Here is a 26,591-nt window from a genome sequence, read left to right on the forward strand (position 1 = left end):
CACTTTTTATATATTACTCTGGGTTCTGTTTGCTGGGCGTTGTAAGATAATGGTTGGCAATACATGTTTTCACGACACAGTTCCTGACGAGAACGTGTAGGGGGCTTAATTGGCAATGTGACACGTGCATCGTTTTTTTTTGTAACGAACGGATAAACCTGGATTGAGTTACCGACGTAACGGCGTGGGGCACTGGGATACATATTTCTCTGGTAATGAATAAAAAACTCTTCCTGCACGAACGCGAACGCTATTTAGCTATTAGGCCTACTAAAGTGACGCGTATCCGGACTCTTCGGTAATATTGGAAGTAGTCATGATAATCATTGAAGCAGTAGCATACTTTTTTTGAATGTTTTTGTTTATTGTATTTCACAAATCATGTTTAGTCATGTTCATAGACATCACTTTACCCCCCCCCCCATCGCCTTGACTCTATTTGCGACTAATATTCGTGGAGGTGTAGTGGATACGGTATCCGCCTAGCAACCGGGAGGTAATGGGTTCCATCCCCACTGTGTGAGCGTTCTTAAGATTTCCGCGAAAGACATCTGAAACGTACTCAAGGGAGTTCAATATTTTTTACTGTTCCCATGCTAAAATAAATATTTAAAAAAATTATAACTAATGACGAGGAAAATGGCTTGAAGCTTTACGAAGATATGCATATTACCAGTATGTTCTGCTAAGATATCTTTCCCCAGAATGGTGCACCATGATAGGCTGGCTTGTCCGGTATACTTTTAAGCAACTACTATCCGAAATTAAACGGAACGAAATCCACATACAAAATCAAACTAACAAAGCAATTAAATTACCCCCATTTAAATCCAAATTAATTGCTTCTATTCTTTATTTGATATTGCATATTGGAAACAAATGTAACATACATATGGAAATAAGTTGCGTATTTGTATCGTTTTGATTGTATTGTTGCGTTTTGGGGGGAAATTTGGGTACTGTTTCTCTGCACGCAAATACTATGTACTCCGTATAATCCTTTAACAACATGTTGTTGTCGATTTCTCATTGTTATATAATAAACGTTCCAATGCAGTTTTTATCAAATAATAATTTGAGTCCAACTGTCGAAGTGAATGACAGTGTCCAGAAGACAAAAGGCTGTATAATCAACCAAATCCTACAAAGAGCAAACGATCAGCATGCATTACCCGTCGTTTTTAACATTTGAATACTATCCCTTTGCGGAACAGTGCATGTCATGAAAAGATTAATTGTAGCGCTCATTACTTTCTGTTTTGTTAGTTATCACCCGTTGGGGATAAATTGTGCATATCGATCCATTAATGTAATTCTAAAAGAGTTGCTGGGATTAAACTTTCCCAGTATTAGGGAAATACAAAACTTTTTTACAGCGTCAGATTAGTGGATTGATTATTATACATAATCGGTGATAGTTGTTTGTTTTATTCTTCGACGTTGTCTCTCAGCATTTGGACATAACGTCCATGTAAATGTTGAGCAATTAAAAGCTGCGCGAATTGAATATATCAGTTACGCCCCAACCGAAAGCTTCGAAAACACAGAACAAATGGGGATATATTGCCATGAACCTGTCCGTCGGTCGGTTTGTGGGTCTGAACGTGATCTCTTTTTTGAACCTAATCGTGATAGATCCTCCTCCTCCTCCTCCTCCTTCTCCTTCTCCTCCTCCTCCTCCTCCTCCTTCTCATTTACAGCAGCATCACAATCATCATCATCATCATCATCGTCATCATCATCATCATCATCATCATCATCATCATCATCATCATCATCATCATCATCATCATCATCATCATCATCATCATCATCATCATCATCATCATCATCATCATCATCATCATCATCATCATCGTAGGCATCATCAGCATCACCATCATCATCATCATCAGCAGCAGCATCACCATCAATATCACCAGCATCAAAAATGTTTGAAAGCAATTAGCAAAAATAAGAAGTGGCTTAATATGATGGAAAGAAGACATTGATTAATTTTGTTGGAGAATTTATTGACGTACGATTTATAAAATCTAAAAAAATTGATAAAGATCTAATTGTTTATTTGCGTTAGTATGCTTTTTATGTCAACAAAACGTGTTATCAACTATGGGTTTAAGTTTATGCAAGCGTCAGCGTTTGGTTGCGATAAAAGTCGTCGATTAATGCAAAGAAAAATTGCAAACACACGAAGCACGTAAAGGAAACGCACACAAATCCCTTAAAAACTTGCTTTCGCGCTCTGGTTCTAAAGTTGATTTTGCCATATTTGCGCTGTGCCTGATAACACGGAATACACTTTCTAAGATGAATTGTCCTTTAACAATACCAATAGACTAAGACTTTGGTGATTTATTTTATGCATCGAGGAAAAAATATGTATCATGTGTACGATTTGTTAATTAATTCCATAATAACCGAGAGCTTCGCTCGTCGCCTATGGCGAAAGACCCATGTTCGTATGACGCGGCTAAAGTCATGCTGGTAAAGCCTAAAAGTCATGCTTACGAACAGCTATTATACGACGAGGAGTTTTAGGTATTAATGCAAACCGTTAAAAAGTTAAATTTACCCAACATATAAATATAATTCTGTTTATTTTTGACACAATCTCATTTTTTATTGTGTTGTTCTATAGTTCAGAGTATTTCCATATTGCTGTGATATTTACTATACTTGGTAATGTAAAAAATGCCTCCATCACCATCGGACGTTGGGAAGTATTACCTTGATTCACACAATTATCAATCTGCTGAGATTAGCTTGCGTAGTGATGAACGTACGATGCAAAAAATCAAAGCTTTTTTACACCTGTTTATAGAACAGGGCAGTAATGGTAGGCCGTGCTCTGCGAAAAGGGGGCTTAATGCACGAGCTGAAAGTGTCGTGCCAGTTTAGACTCTGCAGTCCGCACAGGCTTATCAGGGACGACACTTTCCGCTTTTTTTATGGCAGTTTTTGTTTAAAGAAAGTATATTTTTAGAAAATATACAGTTAAGGCGGAAAGTATCGTCCCAGATTAGCCTGTGCGGACTGCAAAGGCTAATCAGGGACGACACTTTACGCACATGCATTAAACCCCCTTTTCACAGAGCACGACCCAGAACAGGACAGCAATGAAATTCATTACAACTTGTACACAGTATTTCGCCAATCTTAGTCATACATTAATGCAGTAATGCACATATCACAATTTCATGTTAAGAGGAAGTGATCATGCAGTATCAAGAAGTGTGTATAGTATTTTACGTGCTACATTGCAGTGGTTAGAAAATAATAGAAATAAACGCATTTTCACTAAATATTTATGGTACGCTGTGGCTATTATGCAATTAAAATTAATGGATAATAAACTTTAGTGGAAAATTTGATTATCATACACATACCATGTGGATTATTATGCTTATAATAATAGTACAAATATCACACAGATTTGCATAGATAACATATAGCAGCAAATTTAGCCGTAAGACAGGTCTGTCCTTCCTCTGTATAAAGCTGCAACAATAATTTTAGTTGTACATCTTTGTTATTTTTTAAGTTTGAATACAAAATAATATTTTGTAAATTTGTGTATTTTGTTGCCTATATTCTTTTTTTTTCGCATTTTTGTTAACAAATACACCATTAACTTGCAGCTCTGTATTCTACATATACATTGCATACAAGACGATTGATAAAATGACCGCACATTCGAATACCAATTTTCCTTTTTGTTGCAATCCCTATAAAATAAAATTATATGAGCGCTGATACAAAATATTTGTAAACATATTTAAGATATAATTAGTAAAAATCGTTTTCAAAATACAAAACCTTAGTATGCAATTATATATTTCTTTATAATATACATAAACAAATACAATTGTAATTATTCATTTGTATATTTGCAGGTGCACATTGTTCGGAGATTGAAAGACTTGAAGCTCAAGTTAGTTCTTCTAGGCTGTATTTTAATGACGTAACTTATTTTTATACCAACCATCTATAATTGATCAAAATAATATTTTAACGAAAATATACTATAGAAATCATATTTTAACGAAAATATACTATAGAAATCATAAATTAAGCGGGTATACAAATGTCCGTTTTTAAACTGACAGTTTCAAACTACTAGATTTCCTATTCGGTTAATAAAGCACGATTTTAGTAGGTCTTAATTATAAAGATTATTCGAAGTTTACTACGCTCAATTCTGTCTTGCAATCGACAAGAAAAAGGATTTAAGCTGTGGGTGCTGATTCGTCCGGAGTTGATGTGACATTTAAGTGTAAAATCCGGAGCCAAGACGTATTCAACTCAACTCTCCGGTTTAGATTGCAAACTTGAAACGTGTCTGGATTATTAACGCGTCAATCACAGACGGCTCACGTGGCTTCAATAGTGAATGTTATAATTTTCCTTATCGGTAAGTTTTTTTTATATATATGAATAAATTATTTCAGTCGTATTGCACCCGTAAAAAATATAAGGCTAACCCTCCGTTCACACATAGACGCCGCTTCTACAACGATCAAACCGAGACCAAAAACGTGACAAATCGCAGGAGAAACGTAGTGGAGTCTTTATAAGCGCAGAATGATCGCGGTAGAGTCTTCATGATCGGAGAGCTCTACGCTCTCGCCACGCTTATTTTGAACATGCTCAAAACAAGCGTAGGGGGGTCGTGGCCAACAAGAATAGGTGTAAAGTCGTAAAGAGAGCGTAGTAAAAGCGCCGTAATCGTACAGGCAGCGCGGAAGCATCGTGGAGAGATCTACAAGATCGTAGTAATAGCGCAGTAAAAGCGTAGTACCATACAGCTCAGTTTCAGCTCAGATTCTTTAAAATTTGAGCATCAGACATAGAACCAAGACCTCCGCAGTCAATCAATAGAAATTAGTAATCAGCACCTGCCAGTGCTAGTAGCACTACTAAAAAGAAGCGCTTGTTCTGGTAAAGCGAGCCACTGTTCGAGGGACATCTGATGGCAACGTGTTTACCATCTAGGGCACCGCATGCATGTGGGACATTCCATCTGTTCTTGAACTCGTCTGCTATGAGAGACCATTCATCTGGAGTTTTTGGACATTTTATCACTTCATCATTAAATTCCTCACAAATAGCCTTGCAAACCTCATGAATGAGACACGTTATCGTATTCTAAGCCACTCTGAAGTTATACATAAGACTATGGTACTTATCTCCTGAAGCAAGATGTCTGATAGTAATGGCAAGTTTGACACCTGGTTCCAGCGAATTCCTCCAGCCTGTATCTTTCTTCTGAAGGGCCAAGTCTCTGAGGCAGCTAATTGAACATCGCTGGTTCCATCCTCAAAATATTGAAGAAGGAATTGGTGTCTTCCATTCGGAGTTCTCGCAGGAGTGTGTCATACTGTCCAAATTGGAGCCTCCTATATGCAGATAGCTATGGCCGTACCCTGTATCCTCTTGACCTTCTTCTGCGCCTCCGCCTGTAAACTATCTGTGCAATTTCAAGTTCAACTAACATTTGGTCTTGCTGAAGTAAAGCCAGATGAATCAGATCAGCATTAATACGTCCGTTCATGTTTGAAGTTTGGAAAGAAATAAAAAAATATGTTTTAAACCAAAGATATATATCGTCATCGCCAAAATCGTACTAGAAGCGTAATACAATCGTAATATGATCGGAGACATGCTAGCGATATCGTCGAACAGTCATATAGGTCTGCGTAGCGTAGTAGAATGATCTTGAATGTCGCGAAAGTAAACGCAGTAAACCCGGCCGCTGGTCGGCAACGGTCTGCGTAACATCGTAGTAGAACTGTGTTAGCAGCGCGTTTGACGTAGGGGCATCGTAGTACGGTCGAAATGAAGACCATAATTTGCCAAATTGCTCGATTTAGACGCCGAACGGCCTCGATCCGCCCCGATCCTTACCTTTTTCAGATCGTGGCTTGATCGGGATGATCGTCGTAAAGTCGCAGCTATGTGTGAACGGGGGGGGGGAACGCGTTAATATGAGAAAGTTTCTAAAAAATAAATACATAAATAAATAATTAATAATAATAATAATAATAATAATAATAATAATAATAATAATAATAATAATTATTATTATTATTATTATTATTATTATTATTATTATTATTATTATCGCATCATAGTTAAAAAAACAAAAACAAATATATGTATGTCAATACTTCTAAACATCTGGCAAGCAAACCTCTTAGTGGGGCATGTATCAACTTAAGAAGTTCGCAAGGTCAAACAATTGCAGTAATGTTAGTGTAGGAATAAAAGTCATATCTTAACTCACAATGAAACTACAATTTCCTTTTCATTCGTCGTTGACAACCATTCTGTATCAGCGTTACTTTGAAATTCAACCATATAAGGGGTCAATTATCTTGAAGAGAAATGACTGTAATTAACCCGCCAGTTGAACCAGATAAGTACGCTATAAGCGAGCTCATATGTAACGTGAAACCTTACACAGATGATACTGGCATGTTAAATATTGCATGAAAAGTGGTTTATTAACACGCTGATTTTCTATTTTTAGCTCGGACTTTATCATGCAGCTCTCTAAAATTTGCCAAAGTATCAGTAATCAAACATTTTAAATAGGGCAATGGTTGGGAATCACAGCATCTTATATATCTTTGTTGTCTCTTAATCTACTTTAAAACGGCCGTGAAATTTATGTAAGCTTCGATAAATTTGAAATAACAAACGCAACTTCAAAGAAATTTATTGGAAATAAATAAAAATAAAATATCAGTTTCTACAAGATGAATTTCATTGAGAAAATTTCATTTTTTGAAGTTTTTTTAAAGTTACTGATAGCCTATTGAGTTGATTAATCTAGACATAAACACAGGAAGTGACGTCAACGTCGTTTGGCGAAAAAAACCCATATATAACACAACATAATAAACAATACAAAGATGGATCGTGATTTATATAACAGCTTTTTATATGTGATTTCATTGTATATTTTAAAATCAATTTACTCTTAGAGCTTCAGCAATGTAATTATTTGTAAAAATATAAGATAATAGTTGTCGTACACGTAAACCAGTGTAATGAAACTATAGACGTAATACGTTTTTGTGTGATTCTAGAACATATAAAAATTTATCGCCTTTCAATGATTAATGATCATGAACATTATTCATCTTATCTTCATTTAATGTGAACTTAAGTTCTAAAGGTATTGAAAGGGTGTATACAATGACCAACTCAATAATACATTGTTCATTTCCCTTGTCGATGATTGCTGTTGAGCTTTGCTTCAAGTTGGCCTCTATGCGTGCCGGTTTAGTAAACTTACATCATTCTTTCGACACTTAGCCGATTAGACAAGATAAATATTTACGCTGCCAGTGTATTTAGGGTTTTTAAAAACACATTTATATCTTAAAAGTGATAACGGTTAAATAATAATCAGATATGTGTCAAACCAATTTATTTATGAACTTGCACAGCATGAACTTGTCGAATTATGAGTCTTTGACACCATTATAAAAATCAAATGCAGAAAGATAAACATTATACAATTGATAGAAAGAAACGAACCATAGAAACAACAAACATAATTTGATGAACACTGATTTAAATAGAATCTCGATGAATAATCATGCCATTTTTAACAGACATACTAATACATAAAAAACAGTTTAATTGTATTTGCATTTGACGCGCTGTAGCCAATGTATGTCATTTGACGCGTTGTAACCAATGTATATAGATCATGACTTTGATAGGAATGCCCTCTAAAAGCCAAATTAAAAACCAGTCAACCATTGACATGTATGCCTGATATCTGGTAAAAATAGCAAAAAAGGTCGCTGCCATAAACATTAAAAAGAACGCTATGTATGCAAATGATTCTAAGGCCCAAGTCATGGTTTGCCGTATTGAATTTATTCTGTCCACAATTCGTGTTTGGTTATCTGTCAGTTCACTTTGCTCTATCTTATTAATAATAAGCAACTCATGGGTTAATAATCGCAGCTTCTTAAGAACATATAAAGCAACAACAAAATTGTTGTTACAGTAAAATGTGCATACTTCTACAGATACAGGTTTGCTAAAAGATATACGAGCTAACCAAATTCCGTCTGATTACGTCGTAGGACATTGATTTGTGCAATCATTTACTTATTGAACGTGTCTACAAATTGCTATGCAATATGATAAAACGAGTTTTATTTTTGTTGTGTTGGCAAAAATGTGTGCGGTAATTAATTAAACATTATAACAGATAAAAAATAAATGTCTATGCGCAACTCTTCAAATATTGAAATGATTTGGGCACATTATCATCGACATTGGTATCGCATTCTTCACTCAACACAAAACACGGCATATAGTTTAGGTTTTTTTAAAGCGTGATGCAGTGAGATTGTACGGACTTGTTCATAAATTGTTAACATGAAACTTTTCAAATATTGTCTACATAAAATAGCAATATAAATTAAGGCGCGCAATACCATTTATGCCGTAGACTCATAGACCAGAATAGAACAGATAGACTCACACTGAAAATACAGCTCGGTTATGTATTGTCATCATGGTAAATTATTAAAATACAAAACGTTACAAACGCGAAATCAATGAATAATTTGGAATGAATGTGTTGTTTTTGTTGTGTTACAACACGGGGATCATTTACCGGTACATCAAGTATCAAATGTTTTATAATTTATGACAGTCTTGACGGCCGCGTTGTTAAGGAAATAGCCTATACATCCGAAAGACAATAGTTGGAACCCCGCTTGATACAAACTTTGATTTTGTTTCTTAGATTCCATTCCTTTAATTTTATTGTTAGTCTCCATACTGTTCGTTGTAAAAATCTAGCATTTTAAAGCATTTGATGACAAAATGCAATGCCATTTTAAGTCCTTAGTCAATTAACGCCGTGAACGTTAACAATGCCTTTTCTAGTTGACCTACCGAATTATATACGCAAAAGGCAAAACGACCTCAAATAAATAATCGGGTCAAGAATTCTGATTTATTTTTTATTTTAGCATGCACAATTGATAGCGCGGACATGTTAGAAATGTCTGGTGTCTGATTTGCATTACAAGAAAGAACAAACAATCATACGATAACGGTTGTACGTAAGATTCATTACCAAATCTCTAGTCCAAGAGACATAACGAGAATGCATTTTATAATATACGATGAAGGACTGTCATGCATAAAACTAGATCTGATTGTTTCTGTGCTAAAATCGTACGCAAAACTACTCCCAATTCTCAGGCGTGTCCAGGCGTGTCCAGGCGTGTCCAGTTTGATTTTGTATTTAATATCTCCCAGCCACTTCACTTAACAAATAGTAGTACGTACTTTATGAACGAATGTAGAAATGGAAATTTATTAATCATAGCATAAATTGTATTTTTTTTATCAATGTTGTCAATAATGGATTCAAACGCAGATACCAATCAAACACAAACTATTGTTTCCGGTAATTTGTTGAGTTTTATTTTATCACATGGTTTATCGGAAGAGGAGATTTCCGTTATGAACACCGATTGTAGGATGATTTTCCTAATTAAACAAATAATTGCTCTTCAATGACGACATACATTCGGAAGAATGACAGTGATCGTTGCTGTGGTGGTGATTTGAAGTTAGATTTAAACAAACATATACAGCAACAACAACAACAACAACAACAACAACAGCTGAAACACATTCTCTTTTCAACAGGACAGGGCCGCACGACTAAAACATCTTCGAATGTGAAGATTTCACGACTTGTTGCGTACGATCGGAACACAATGTATATATTACTGACGATGAACTTAAGACATGTTTAAGTTGTTTTTTTGCAGCAAGTTTATCATAAGCAATGCATGAGATAATGAAGATGTTGTAATGAACCGTGACTCCTTATTTTTACTTCGACACAAAATTGAGTGTGATATTCACATCTACGATTCCTAGTTGTTTAACTTCATTTGCTATCTCTCACGATTCGCAAATCGGATAACACGCTGATACGGGAACTCCCAGTAAATATTAAATTCAATTAGCTGCCAATATATCAACTATCTCGTTTTAGCGGGTCCTATTTATCACACTAACAACCTAACCTTGCCCACGAAGGTTTGTTAATAATAATAATAATAATAATAATAATAATAATAATAATAATAATAATAATAATAATAATAATGATGATAATAATAATAATAATAATAATAATAACAATAATAATAATAATAATAATAATAATAATAATAATAAGTATTATTATTATAATATTAATAATCTCTTTATTTTCTGAAGGTAACTCATTAAGACAACACATTGATACAAAGTTATGCAAACAGTTTAACAATGGCAATCTTATTTTCAATGAGGCCTTCAAACAACTATGGTATGTATAATGCATTTATGCATTAAAATGCAAACATGTAGACTTTGACGGACATTAGATGAATGTAACAGTGTACTAGAAGTATTATAAAAAGCAAGTCTATTACATGACATTTCTTATATTATTAATTTCTCTTTCAATATTGAAATGATCCCAAGGGACAAATATTTATTAACAGAAAGTATTTAAGAATATTGTTAATGCGGTTAATTGATTTGTTCTAATTCTGGGTGGATGCTGGAAATCTGAAGGGCACAAAATACGTAGTTTTTTTAATGTATTGATACAATATCTGATGCATGCGGTTTCTTTCAATATTTAGAATTAATTTTCGTGCCAGTGAAAGTCGCATACAATAGGGGGCGCGTGTGATCATAAGAAGGGATTTCAAGCGATGTGTTAAACATATTGTTCGAAATAAAGCGTAATGGTGATAAAAAGACGGATGCAAAATTAAGCTTAACTGTACACGTAGCCAAAAAGAGACTTGCTTAAAAAATTTAGCAACAAGATTTCGATCAATTTTACATCAGTTTTCCTTAAAAATAATGAACGCGTTAATAGTCTTTGTCTGTTAACAACAATATTTTGAGAATTATACAACTTGTTACAGAAGGCATGCACTCTACGCATAAACGTGCTAAATGTTTTGAAACAGGAAATTATATTTACATATAGCTTGCATTTAAGCATTCAACCGGTAGAATTTTAAAACCACAGACACATTTGTCAATGTCTTGATTAGTCATAGAAGACAACTTAATTTAACCCATTCTAAATAATAATTCAAAATTGTTATATTTTTATTAAAAGCCTGAACGCTTATTATGGCCTCATTACTAAGTTGATCATTACACTTTTAGTTAAGCACAAACTTAACAAAATAATTTTGAGCGAGTTGATGAAGAGGATCTTTATGGATCGTGCTCTGTGAAAAGGGGTTTAATGCATAAGCGTAAGGTGCCGTCCTATATTAGCCTGTGTAGTACGCACAGGCTAATCAGAGACGACACTTTCTGTCTTTACTGGATTTTTGCTAAAAGAGACTTTCTGTAAACTAAAAATACCATTACAGCGGAAAGTGTCGTCCCTGATTAGCCTGTGCGAACTGCACAGGCTAATCTGGGACGATACTTTACGCACATGCATTAAAGCCCCTTTTGACAGAGCACGGTCCATTTGATAATCGACATATTACACTACGAAGCCGAATCAAAAGTTGTACAGAATGATCAAGGCACATGAAGCAATATGCAACAAGAAAGATGTGTTTCACGTCTTCGGTTTCAAGTGCTTCTTTCTATGACGTTTTATGGCCCCATCTTTAAAATGAGTGAAATTCAGCACACGTTTGCATTAAAAAATAATTCGGCTCCCATAAATTGAAACGCGCGGATTTATAAAGACAACAAAATATCTTGTGCTTATCATTAGTTTAACAAATAAAGTTTTATTTGTTTTAATTAAATACATCTACATGCAATAATCTGGCCATGTTTTTGTCCCTGAAGTTTGTTAGAGATTGTTAAATCATACGCATGGCTTGTGCGAGTGTTTAAATTTTTGTCTGTCGCGCATGGACGACAACTTAAGGAAAGATTAAGGTCATTCACCAGTTCTGCAATTCTGGCACCACGAATTACTGGAGACCTATCATTAACAATCTCTGCCACATTCAGTATCTACAGACTATTCATAAAAGTATTTAAGGATCGGTGCTGTTAAATCTTTCTATTTTGAGCGCTTCATAACACCCATGCAATTACTTAAGTGGATTTATTGAGCCATTCATAGTCAAACGCTTTGGCCTCATAATAAAATCAAGTGTTCAAACATGTTTGTGTTAGGCGGATTTCAGGAATTACAAAACAACAACAGGTATTTGTTATATACATATGCCGAGAATCTTAATACTACCATTACATTTTAACGAAAAATATATTGTTCGTAAATTAAGACAGATTTACAAGACTCTAAAAAAATCTTTGGTAAAAAATATGCGGGCAACCTTGGAATTGTGTGCGATATTCAATAATAAAACTATTTTATTTGATTGAAATATGTTAAAATGCGGCAAATCCGACGAATAGCTTACCAATTTGTAATGTCACGATGTAATGATTTTTTAACTAAAAATACTATAATGATTCTTCTCGTCATATTGTAAGCTTATTTGATGAACGATGTGGTTATGCTTATGACACGATATTACGTCACAGAGCAAGAAAAACACATACACGCATGTTTGAATGTTCAAGAAGAAGCTATTCATGCGAATGACATACCATAGTTAGTGAATTTGTCATCCTTGAACGCTAATACAGTGCATCTTACATTTTAAGAAAAGTTACTTAATATTTACTTTTGTATTTAAAGACGTACGTAATATGTTTGACTTCGATTGTTTTGTAATGTTTTATTACTACAGTTTGAATGTCTATTGAAAAAATGAATATTTTTTATATTACACTTGATTAAATAGGTCTTGTCTAAATGAATGTATTTTTTTCTCTAGAAATCGTGTAGTGTATTGTTTCAAACGAATGTACATGTATAATTAATTTTCAATTTGATGCTTATTTTACAAATAAATTTACCCTGACAAAACCGACGCTAAAGAATTCTGAACCTTCTATGGGTTTATAAATGTTTTGTTCTCGGTTTGTACTTTAAAACAATGAATACCGATTACTTGAGCATTAATCGAGTGCAGAAATATTCATCAAAAGTATGCCGCATGAGCAGCAACTTGGCGGATTATATTTGATGACGAACTTAATTGTGGATGAATATGCACAATTTATTTTTCGAAAAAAGCAATTTAGTACATACTTCATGAGCTGTAACTTGTTAAATGGAAATAATGGAGTGGGTTTAAAACAGTTACCATGTTTCATAGGATGTATACACAATCCTTCTTGAATCATTGCATATGGGCGTAGTAAGAAATACGTTGAATGTGTGCGACTCATTGCGTGGGCAGAAAAACTTCATCCATAAAATCGCTCAACAGTTAATGAGACAATTATGACTACAACTGATTTACATACAGCTGTTGAAGGTAGATATCACAGTAAAATACGTATAAAGGTCTATTTAAAATATATGATATTTGGTATTTATATGAGGGTTTGATGGTTAAACACTGCATAAAAATCACCTGGTGCATGTACTTGTATTAATTATAGAGAACAATGAAAATCCAGGAACGATACCATGAGAGAAATATGTTTTTATACAATTCTGTTATAACAGAACACTCTCTTTCAACATGAAGTGATTAAAACTGGGATCGCCGAAATGGAACGGTCTATACAACGCATTCGAGGTTTAGACAGGATTAGGGACTGGTCGAACCTGACACTTGCCAAACAATTAATCTCAAACCAAATTCAATTAAAAGCTAGTATGCAGACAATAAATGTCAAACAGAATGCCAAAACGTGACGCGTGAATCGAATTAAATCATCGTCGTCGTAGTAAACACCTTTTTAGTTTTTCCTTGTCTTCAACATCGACATTACGTCTTCATCTTTTTCTTGTAACTCCTCCTCGGCATCATCATCAACGCAATTTTCATCATCATAATCGTAATCATATCGTCGTCGTCGCTGTTGTCTGCGTCATCATCATCAGAACCAGCACTAGCAACACAAGCAGCAAGAACAAATGCAATGAAAATCCTCATAAGTGTGCCCCTTAAACCATGCCGTTTCAAATTAATCTTTCATTAAGTCATCACAACCACTCCGTGTAGATCAAGGTCTCTTTTATTTTGTGAAAGGACTTCAGTATAATCCGGTCCTATTGATTGACTTTCATCAGAGACTCTGAAATGCAAACTGCTCGGCAATTGTATGGGAATTAGAAAACATAGAAGTTTTGTTTGATAAAAACCGTTATATACGTACTTCATCGTGTATTAAATGTGCGTGATGATACAGTGGTGATATTATCTTTATAAATGGATATATGTGTTAACGGAAGAAAATTTCGTCGTCCTCAGGTATGTTTGTTTAACTTAATATGTTGTGACCAATTAAAAATAAAAACTATTGGATATTGTTAAATTAAAAACTCTGTCAGATTAATATATTTTTTATGATAAACATGGACTGCGTTTGTGTTTAACATTCCATTTAATTAACAAGTCTCTAGCCGGTAAAGAATAAACACGTATGTATGATTTTAAAGATAAACACAATTAAGAGGTTCTAATAAAAACATTCTCGAACAAGGCCATTCAATATAGGCAATATCTCTTTATAAAAATATTAGTTTGCCGGTAAAATAAACGATTAATTAAACCATCATCGCTTATTTAAGAAAGTAATTTTTTTCACAAACTAATATGACTTCATTATAACTGAATTCTATAAAAACTTTAACATTTACATCTTCTATTATTTTAATGGCCTCAAGCATGTATGCTACGTTATATCTCCCGAATGTGTATCAATGACTTTTCCTTCGAATTTTATTTGGAATGCTATATTTAACTGAAGATGAGCATCATAGATGCTTAGAGTGGAAATATTATTGATGCAATCTACTTGAATTTAGAAAATAAGCTAAACATTATTCAAATAACATATTCACGTGTATTTGTTTAGCTTGCATTAAACTCGCCGCGGTTGCTTCATAGTTTAAGTCGTGTTCTGAGAGAACTGGGCATAATGCATGTGCGTAAAGTGTCGTCCCAGATTAGCCTGTGTAGTCCCCACACATTCCGCCTCAATTGGATTTTTGCTAAGAAGAGACTTCATTTAAACGAAAAATGTCATAAAAGCGAACTGCACAGGCTAATCTGGGACGACACTTAAGGCACATCCATTATGCCCAGTTTTCTCAGAACGCGATTCGTTTATTTGTGCGCGGGTTAATACGACGTGTTTGTCGTCAGAGGCTTACCCACGTAGTTCTCTTTGAGGAAGTGAATATTAAACAATTTACGAATAAAGTTGATTGAAGATAGACCAAATAATGAGCTTTGTTTTGCTCTCGCGCTTTAATAGAAGTATTTAATTGTTTTGCAATTTACGTGGAAGTCACTTGGTTCGATAAAGACAAAGTTTACTATGAAAGACTATACAATCATGCTGAGAGTAAGTAAGTCATTGTTCGGTTTTCAAATTATGCGAGCGTTGTTGGTTAAAGGTTTTATTTAAGAAAACTACTCCATTGTTTGCATTTGTTTTATATTAATTTTCTAAGTCATAATGTAGTAAACGATAAACCTGGCAAACTATGTCACCAAACTCAATGACATTTTACATGTTTTGAATGTTTATACATGTAAATCCTTTCCCCCTATTTTTTATCGACTCCATTTGAATCAGCTATCCGCCTGTTATGGCAAATGTAACATATCTCTGATAAAACTTGAGTGAAGAATCTAATTTAATGCTATTTTTTAATATAGTAAATTATATCCGACAGAGATTGTTTTTGGTTAAAACCTAAAATGCACCAATCGTAGATTATAGTTGAAAACTTTTTTATGGAAATTCCAATAATATTCACGTTTAAACATGGTATTGTCAGTTATTTGTCTATAAATAGATAAATTCAATTGTAAATATTAAAATTAGTAGACAAATTTAGTGTTTAAGTATCAAAATATGACTGCATATTGATAAGAAATAAATGAACAAATCCTGGTGTCTTTCTAGAAATGGCCTGTTCCAATAGCAATATCCGATGTTAATCGTTTTGCTCTTGTTTAAAAGACATAACACAAATGTCTTACTTGTATTGAACTTTTTTCATTCAGTATAACAATTTAACTTCACATCTTAAGTGACCGAATATACATAAACTTAGGATCGTCTGAAGTCAATCATGAAATGGAAAGTATTGTCTATAACGCTCAAAATAAACGAAACTTTCGTAAACTATTTCGTAAAATAAAGTCAACACCTAAACAATCAGTGTTCCGTATAGCAATAGCCACAATTTCAACGCTATTGTTTTGTGACACGATTAATTCCCGCGAGCATATCTCTATTTATACGATACACGAACACTAAAATGGTACCATGTTAGTGTTCATGTGTCGTATGAATAGATATCGTTGCGGGAATTGAAAATGGAATTAAATATGCAAAACAAAAATAAAAACGAGCATTTTGTATTTACAAACATCTATTTTACCAGACCACATCTGGCGTTGAAATTTCGGCAATTGCCATGAGGAACACTAATTTTTAATTGTTTAACTTTATTTTACAAAATATTGTACGAAATTTTCGTTGATTTTGAGTAGTAATGGTGCTTTAACATCTGTATATACTCATTCTAACAAACAGGTTTACTAAAATAGCCTGCGTGTTTACCGGTAAAAAGAATTGCATTTACCAAAGAATTAATAAGTCTAGCGTGATGAAGCCCTTTTCTTCGTTTTCTCACATCTGAGAATCCCTCTACACAATATGCAACGAGTTACATAAGACACAGTAAACTCACAGTGCTCACCAAAAAAAAATACAGTCATATTAAGATCAGGATCAAAATACAAATTACCACTTACCGCGATACAGTTCCTTGCGAAAACTTGCATGAACGACGAGAACAAATAATCCTTGTCCTAAATGGCCATTTTTATGCAAATGGGTCTTAAGCCATATGAGGCCAGTGTAGCTTCGGACAAACCTTTCTGGTCTTGAACTTCGCTAACCGCATACGGCATAAGACCAATGTTCGCATGACGCGGACGAATAATGCTGATAAAGCTTACAAGAAAAGCCTATGAACAGCTTTTATACGACGAGGATTGTAAAAGTGTTTATGCAAAGTTAAACTTACCCAACATATAAATAGAGTTTATTATGTTTATTATCCAAAATATCTCATTTTGTTATTGTGTATCTTTATATCTATGAGTATTTCCATATTGCTGTGATAGTTATTAAACACGTGCATGCCAAAAATGCCCCCATTGGACGTATGAGAGCATTACACGCATTCATCAGATCAATAATCTTCTGAGATTGGCTCGTGTAGCGATGTACGTACGATTGAACAGCATCAAAGCTTTCTTACATCTTTTATACGAAAGAGCAGAAAAGACGATAACTTTAGTATGACTTGTACAGCAGAAAAGACGATAACTTTAGTATGACTTGTACAGCAGAAAAGACGATTACTTTAGTATGACTTGTACATAGTAAACCGTTAGTCTTAACCATGTAATACTATACATATCAAAAGGCCATGCGAAGAGGAAGTGATCATACAGTTACAAGTAGTGTGCGTATTATCTAACGTGAAAAAAACAAAAATAACAACAAATCGCATTTTTTTACAAACTGTTTAAGTTGTGACTCTGTTGCTATTATAGTGTTAAAATTTATAGAAAAAAATGTACACATAACTATGTTTAACTACTTTTAAGCATATAACCGCTTTGAAAATACCATACCATAGTAGCCATTCATTTGATATTTTCCTTACAACAAACATTAACAAATACTATTATAATTTTTCATTTGTATATTTTCAGGTAGCTCTACACTTGTTCGGAGATTTAAAGAATTGACGCCAAAGTTACTTCTTCTAAGCTGTAGTAAATGACGTAACGTATTCTTATATCAACAAACTATAATTGATCAAAACATTTTAACGAAGATATACTATTGAAATCATCATTTAAATTAAGGGGATTAACATATGTACCTGTTTAAATCGACAATTATAAACCACTAGTTTTACAAGTCAGTTGATCCAATGCGATTTAATGTCCTCTAGTGTATAGCTTATTCGAAGTTTACAACGCTCACTTCGGTCTTTCGATCGAAAAGAAAAAGGATTTAAGTTGTGGCTGCTGATTTGTCTAGAGTTTGTGTGACATAAGTATAAAATCCGGATTCAAAGACGTGTTCAACGCAACTCTCCGGTTTAGATGCTGTGGAATTATTGCAAATGGAGAAGTGTCCGGATAATAGACGGGTCAGTCGAAGGCGCCTTACGCTGGCTTTAATAGTGGATGTTATACTTTTTCTTATAGGTAAGTTATAATTATGTAATAAAATTTGATTGGATACTAACGTGTACTGTAATGACACATAAAAGAGTGCTTACATAAGTTTTTAGTCCAAGTGATCAAAATGTCTTCGCGTAAATATTGTAAATCGATAAAGTATATTGGACACTTTTAAATCATTGTTTAAGTACGGTAAACCAACTTCATCTTGAGAATGCCAAAAAAAAAATAACAAATTTGTCGAGTCAATTTTATTGGCAAATACAAAAGAACATAGCCAACGAACATACATAAGACATGTAATGGCGGTGTAAATAAATGCTTATTCAACATGGTGCTAGAAAGTGTTGTATATTAAAGGGATCTTTTCACGCTTTGGTAAATTGGCAAAATTGAAAAAAGTTGTTTCAGATTCGTAAGTTTTCGTTTTAGTTATGATATTTGTGAGGAAACAGTAATACTGAACATTAACCATGCTCTAATATAGCCATTATATGCATCTTTTGACGATTTTAAAACCTAAAAATTATAAAGCGTTGCAACGCGAAACGATTGAATAATTTGGAGAGTTCTGTTTTTGTCGTTAAATTTTGTGAAACTATGAAGATTACGTATATAAGGTATAAAATACGTCAAGAATGTGTACTCGGCGGAATAGCTCAGTAGGCTAAAGCGTTTTTACTTCAGGACTCTGGCAGGACTCCAGGGGTCACTGGTTCGAAACCTGCTCCGGGCAATGTTCTTTTCCTTTTTTTATTTTTTTTTCTTGATTTTTTTACTGGAGCTTTTATGATCCAATGTTTACATTTATCAATATAAAGCATTTAATGAATAAGTTAAAAAAATGCCAAAATCTGTGAAAAGGCCCCTTTAAATGGACATGAAATGATCATAATAATAATGATAATAATAATGATAATAATAATGATAATAATAATAATAATAATAATAATAATAATAATAATAATAATAATAATAATAATGATTAAAACAAATACATAATCATAATAATAATAATATTATTATTATAACACTAATATAATAATAATAATAATAATAATACCGACTTAATATCTTGCACGCAAAATCTCACATTGGGACACTTATTGACTAAGACTTATTCAGGGTCAAGCCATTGCAGTCAAATTGGTTCGGGGAGGATAATCATATCTTTACACAAATTAGAACCGCAATTTCCTTTATATTGATCGACTACAACCATTCTGTATTTATAAGTGTTTCGTTGAAAATGAACTACATAAGGGTTCAATTATCTTGACTGTAATAAACCGGCTAGTTGAACAAGAAAATTACGCTAAACGTGAACTTCTTTGTAAAATTAGACAATAAACAGATGTTTTGTCACGGTGAGTATTGCACTTGAAGTAGTTTATCAACATGTTGCGTTTCGTTTTAAGCTCCGCCCTAATCATTTCGCTCTCTTAAATTTTCCAAAGTCTCCGTGATAAAAACTGGTTAACGAGATAATTGATTTAAATCACACATCTTATACTAGTTTTTCCTTTCATAATCTGCTTTGTGTTGTAGCGAAATGTATGTCTACTACACAGCAATAACTATTACAGTTTTGTTTGGCATTTTCTTAGCGGAAATTTCGCAGCGATATATATAGCGAATATTAATACGATATAAACGCAAATCACTTTATTTGCCGATATGGCTGGACAGTGCGCGTCATAGAAACAATTAATAAAAGTAATAAAGGTTATAAAACGGAGAAAAGTACCTGTCTCGACATGGACGTCACCATCTTGTTTGTCACGTGATTACCCCCTCTGGCATTCCAAGTAAATTAAAGCATGCAAAAATGACAGCACGGACGTGTACGTCAATTTCATTCATTGATACGTCTAACAAGAATTAACATAAAATAGGGTGTAGGGATTTGCTAAATAAATCGACAACTGATTTTGCGTTTCTAAGCTAAAATCATACGCAAAGCTACTATCAATAGAAATGAGTGCCCTGATTGATTTTGTATTTAATATCTCACAGGAACTAAACAAGTACCAATACATAGATTGTAGAACGTGATGTTTTTCATATTATGTTTGCCTGTACACTGTGAAAGCGGATAACAATCAAATCAAAAGAGTTATTTCCGGTCATTCGTTGCGTGTCATAGGGCTAATTGATTTCCGTTCAACACCGATTGTAGGATGTTCACCTACTTAACGTAAATTATTGTTCTTGAATGACGTCAGTGATCGCACAGCATGGCGTTGATAGTTGACTTACTTTTTGCCTGGATAGATCACAGGTGGGTAGCGTGTGGCTATGCTATTAATTAGTGAAAACATCATTTTGAATGATAAATAATCATATTATAACGAAAAATTAACTTTTCTGAAAAAAAATATTTCACTATCAAATATATATATAACAAGGTATGCAACTCAAAATCAGCCCAAAACGGGGTGCATCGCTTTGAACAGCCATATCTTCATCAATTTTGCAGCGATTTTCACGATCTCGGTCTTATTCAACGCAGAAATGAATTTCCTTTCTGGAAATGTATATGTCTTGCAATATTTTTACAAATGCTGGGTCAACTTTTAAGAAATAACACGATACACAACACGCATGACCCAGTTGACAGTGATCATGTATTCTTTATGAATGAAATCTCCAGTTGTAAAGACACACCTCCGCATTGGCCCAATGAAATCACTCGTATGTTTAAAATGTCAGTTAGTTGAAATGTATGTAAACAAAGGTTTCAAACGGCGCTGGACAGTTAGTCTTGATGCAGAATGTAACGACAAGAACGGTAATAATATTTTTTCATACGTTTTATTGAATTATGGTATCGAACTACATGAACTTTATAGGGAAGTTGCCCTTTACTCCGTGAAGATTTCAGTCTTAAAGACAGCATGATCACTGTCAACTGGGTCATGCGTGTTGTGTATCGTGTTATTTCTTAAAAGTTGACCCAGCATTTGTAAAAATATTGCAAGACATATACATTTCCAGAAAGGAAATTCATTTCTGCGTTGAATAAGACCGAAATCGTGAAAATCGCTGCAAAATTGATGAAGATATGGCTGTTCAAAGCGATGCACCCCGTTTTGGGCTGATTTTGAGTTGCATACCTTGTTATATATATATTTGATAGTGAAATATTTTTTTTCAGAAAAGTTAATTTTTCGTTATAATATGATTATTTATCATTCAAAATGATGTTTTCACTAATTAATATCATAGCCACACGCTAACCACCTGTGGGATAGATTTGAAGTAAGATAAAAAAAACCTAGATAACGTCTGACGCACATTTGCGTTTTATATGTTCACACAACTAAAAATCGTCGACTGTGAAATTTCCCCGACTTGATGGCTCGATCGGTACACGATCTATATATAACTGATGAGGCATTAATTCTTTTATTCATTATTTGAGCAAATCTCTCGTAAGCAATTTATGCGTATTCGAGGCTGTTTTAATGATCCATAACCCCACCTACTTTGTTGACATCGACAAAATAGTAAGTTTGATATTCGCATATACGACTCATTGTGGTTTTGAATTAGCTTGCGATGTCTCAACAATCGCATATAAGGATCGCGGCTGATACGGGAACTCCCAGAAATTATTAAACCCAAATGGTAGATAGATAGACTTTTATTTTCCTCCATTCATGAAGAGCATAACAATATAATACAACCAAGAAAGTACAATCGAGTATATACACATACAAGAGATCAAAAATGAAACAATTCAATACAGCTAGTAGGTTATTTACAAAGATAAGTATAACATAACTTGATTATATAGACGATATTTGTTGGATTCGGTGGATTATCGATTTTAATTCACGAGTGATCATAGAAAATAATATTTTCACGAGTGGCGCAGCCACGAGTGAAAATATATATTTTCTATGATCACGAGTGAATTAAAATCGTTATAATTCACGAGTGATCATAGAAAAAATATATTTTCTATGATCACGAGTGAATTAAAATCGTTATTCCACCGAATCCAACACATTTTCTTTTTAAAATGACGTCATTTCACAGTAAACACTGAAAATTATCGATAATTTTCACTGTTAATTTTCACTGTTTGAAACAATGAAATTGTCAGTTTTAATTCACTGATATTTCTCTATAAACCACCGGAAAGCATAACATAAATATAGATGATAAATAATTGTTAATTCCTAAGGAAAATAATGACATTGAAATAATAATAAAAATCCCCTTTGTTCAGTGTAACTTATTCACCAAGGATATGTCTTAAAGCGAAAACGAAAATAAAGACATAATAGACGAATATACTTAATATATGTCATAGACCTATTTTTCACTCTAACAGCCCATTTATCCCAATAAAGGTTTATACATGCGCGAAAAAGACAGGTTCCAATATTTCGTTTTAAATGTATCTTGTCTGTCTTTCTGTCTGTCTGTCTTGTTTTATCGAGATCTATGTATCAATCTTGCAACATTTAATCCCACCCGAATATTTGTAAATTCGTGTTATTGACCGGTTCCAATATTGATGAATGGGTGCTAGAATTTGTTCGAAAAGAAATAGGACGCGATTTGACTGTATTGACACGTTATGATATATCAGATATAAGATATTTAAGTTAAGATAAACATGAGCCTCGCTCTGTGAAAAGGGGGTTTAATGCATGCGCGTAAAGTGTCGTCCCAGATTAGCATGCGCAGTCCGCACAGGCTAATCAGGGACAACACTTTCCGCCTTAACTGCAGTCCGCACAGGATCATAAGGGACGACAATCTCCGCCTAAACTTGATTTTTTACAAGAAGAGACTTTTTTAAAAAGAAAAATATCATAAAAGCGGAAAATGTCTTCCCAGATTAGCCTGTGTGGACTATACAGTCTAATCTGGGACGAAACTTTACAAACATGCAAGAATACCCCTGTTCACAGAGCTTAGACATCCTTATACTGTTGACAGTTATGGCTATTATCAAGAACGTGATGCTGCAAGTTCAAAAAACTTAACAAAACATATAACATGCAACAACAACACATTATTATTTTATTCGTTTACTTTAAAGTTCATTATAATAATCCGTTAACAATACTACAAAAACAAACGTGAGACAAAAACGAAAAGAGGTATTCAATTCCGTGTTTTAGTTTTGTACGTAAATTGTACCGGATGCAGCTCATATATCAAAATATGACATGCTGTAATGGTGAAATTTCCTAAATTGTTTTACTTCAAGAAGATATTTCTTGGATTATTAATTATATTTTATTATACATCAAAGATTCTCAATATTCCTGTCATTTTTACTTGGTCAGACTAAGATTTCTATGTTCTCTATAAAGTAATATTAAAACAAAACTTCCACTCTCGCATGTATCCATGAAATAAACCGCGTCGATGTATATTTTAGTGTAGCAGCTATTTATCAAATCGTAATTGGTCAAACTAATGCATTCACTTACAGGCCAGTATTCAAACAGAATTTTAGTTTTCTTACATACTTGCCCCATTCTATTTTAAGGGACCTTTTCACGTTTTGGTAAATTGACACAATTAAAAAAAAAGAGTTGTTTCTGCTTCTCAAATTTTCGTTGCAATTATGATATTTGTGAGGAAACAGTAAAACTGAACATTGATCATGCTCTTAAATATCAATTTGATGCATCTTTTGACGATTAAAAAAGCCAGAAAATATAACGCGTTGCAACGCGAAACGATTGAATGATTTGAAGAGTTTTGTTGCTGTCGTTATATTGTGTTGCTGTCGTTATATTGTGTGACACTACGAGGATTGCTTATATTTATTATAAAATACATCATTAATTGTATGAGCACGGATGGTCGAGTGGTCTAAGCGATAGGCTACTCCAGTAGTCAGTGGTTTGAGACTAGTTGAGGGTTACCTTTTTTTCTTTCTTTATTTTTTTTCTTGTCTATTACAGTTGCTTTTGAGATCCAATGTTTACATTTATCGATATAAAGCATTTAATAACAAACTTCAATACATGTCAAAATATGTGAAAAGGTACCTTTAAAATCTAGGTAAATACGACATCAAACCGTATGTTTCCAGCTGACCAAAACAGAGACGATCGAGTTGCCATTTTCCATTCGTTCATCTCAATGCATGAACTCCAAAAAGACATCACGTGTTTAAATAACTCAGATGATGTGTCGCATGAATTGAAGTATGTTTGACGTGTTAAATAGATTGTGGCGGTTTAGTTAAACTTAATATACGGGTATCTGGAATAAAAATTCATGGTCATAATGTAACTAATAATTGAAGCCGCATAATTACATGGTAAATACAAATGTAAGCCAAATACTTTAATGGTTTAATTCTAATGTTGGATAACGCCTTCATCAATTGAGTAGCATTTCAAATACTGGTTTACAGCATTATACTAGACAGTGCCATTTCAACTTCTATGTATTGGCCGTGCTTCGTTGAAAAGGGGTCTCATGCATGTGCGTAAACTGTCGTCCCAGATTAGCCTGTGGAGTCCGCACAGGCTAATCAGGGACGACACTTTGCGCCTAAACTTGATTTTGGCTAAGTAGAGACTTTCTTAAAACGAACAATATCATAAAAGCGGAAAGTGTCGTCTCTGATTAGCATGTGCGGACTGTACAGGCTTATCTGGGACGACACTTTACGCACATCGTTAAATCCCCTTTTCACAGAGCACGCCCCATATGTTAGTTTGATGTTATTTGAATGGTCGAGAAACTGATCTCGATTACCTTTTCCCAATATTTTCAATGTTTTAACTGTTAAAACTAAAACGAAAATATATTGCTTGTTTTCAAACATACACTCTCCCAATAAGAATCAACTTCTCCGAGAAAAACATTTCACTATCAAATATACATATATTCGTTAGTAAATTAGTTTTTCAGAGAAGATAATTTTTTGTTATAATTTGATTTTTTTCCCATTCAAAATGATGTTTTTACTAATTATTATCATAGCCACACGCTAACCAACTGTGGGTTATTGTCATAAATTGAATTTTTAAATTGAGCATATTGAGGGATGACATTGATGATATGTATACATTGGTCATACCTTTGTTCCGGAAACAGTCCCATATAAACAACACATTCACTGCAGTTATATCATGCTATTTTTGTTTCTATTTCAGTGGGAATCCCGGTTCTTTACTTGTTCCTTCATGGCCAGCCCTTTATCAGGGGCTTCCATTGTGATGACCCCTCCATCTCCCTTCCCTACCGACCCGACACCATAAGTACACCTGTACTTATCTTCACCGGCTTCGGGACTTCTATCTTCTGTGTGAGTAGAAACAACGTTTGGTGTTGACTACATACATTTGTACGCCGGCGATTGGTCTGCCCTTCTATTTGCTTTTGAAATTTTATCTATACAATACTACAGTGTTCTTTTGGATAAGTCATTTTGTACAAATTATAGCTATTGACCAGATTACGTGTCGCATACGAGTCTCATCTCAAGTAAAATAAAATGAACGGAAATATAAATAACTACACACGTCTTTGCTAATTTGAGAAATGAATTTCATAGGTCGTTATCGTGGAGGTTTTAAACGCCATCAACAGGAAGTGCCTACGCGCATGTCCCACGCGCGAAGATTTCTGGTTCATTGTTAAGGGCTACTCGGTGTTCGTCGTCGGGTTTGTGATTCAAGAACTGTTTGTCGAATTTGTGAAGAGACAGCTTGGATTCTTGAGGCCCAACTTCATGGACGTGTGTCGTCCGCAGTTCAACAGATCACTATGCCCCGCGTGAGTTGGTTACTATTTCAGCCACATGCAAATGTAATACTTATCATCTTCGCGTGTGCGAACAGCTTTTGGGCTTATACAATTGTATCAAAATCAGCTTTTTCAGCAATATTGTTTCAGCGATTTTGCTTTCATCAAAAGCTAAAACATATGAGCGCATTTTTTAGTGTAAATATATTATGAAATATTATTTTCTTATTTACATCGGTAATTTTTTCTCTCAAACATTGAAATGTTTCTTTCTAAAGCTACATTACCGAGTACACGTGCAGCGGAAGCGACCACGACGCCGACGAGATTCGTGACAGCCGACAGTCATTTCCATCCGGGCATTCAGCGTTCTCCATGTACATCGCAGTTTTCTACTGTGTATGTATCACAACTTCAAGAGTTATCGTGTTTTAAGTCTAGTATGCAAGGATTATTATAAGTCGTAAATTTTCAACCATGCCAGAAAGACGGTTGGATAGATGCATTTAA

At 34.0% G+C, this 26,591-nt stretch overlaps 1 protein-coding gene across 2 annotated transcripts in view; it reads left to right on the forward strand.

Moving 5' to 3' along the window:
- Positions 1-26,591, forward strand: part of LOC127874302 (phospholipid phosphatase 1-like) — a 35,535-nt gene that overhangs the window by 6,494 nt on the left and 2,450 nt on the right. The window contains exons 2-7 of one of the 2 annotated variants that reach the window (XM_052418545.1): positions 3,894-3,931; positions 4,218-4,411; positions 17,868-18,371; positions 25,490-25,641; positions 25,891-26,111; positions 26,360-26,480. In XM_052418545.1, coding sequence (XP_052274505.1) covers positions 18,287-18,371; positions 25,490-25,641; positions 25,891-26,111; positions 26,360-26,480 — 579 coding nt within the window. In that variant the 5' untranslated portion in view covers positions 3,894-3,931; positions 4,218-4,411; positions 17,868-18,286. Of the gene's footprint in view, positions 1-3,893; positions 4,412-17,867; positions 18,372-25,489; positions 25,642-25,890; positions 26,112-26,359; positions 26,481-26,591 lie in introns of both variants that reach the window. The other variant, XM_052418544.1, reaches the window with a different exon arrangement.

The sequence above is a fragment of the Dreissena polymorpha genome, chromosome 3 (assembly GCF_020536995.1).
Source record: "Dreissena polymorpha isolate Duluth1 chromosome 3, UMN_Dpol_1.0, whole genome shotgun sequence".
NCBI classification, from domain to species: domain Eukaryota; kingdom Metazoa; phylum Mollusca; class Bivalvia; order Myida; family Dreissenidae; genus Dreissena; species Dreissena polymorpha.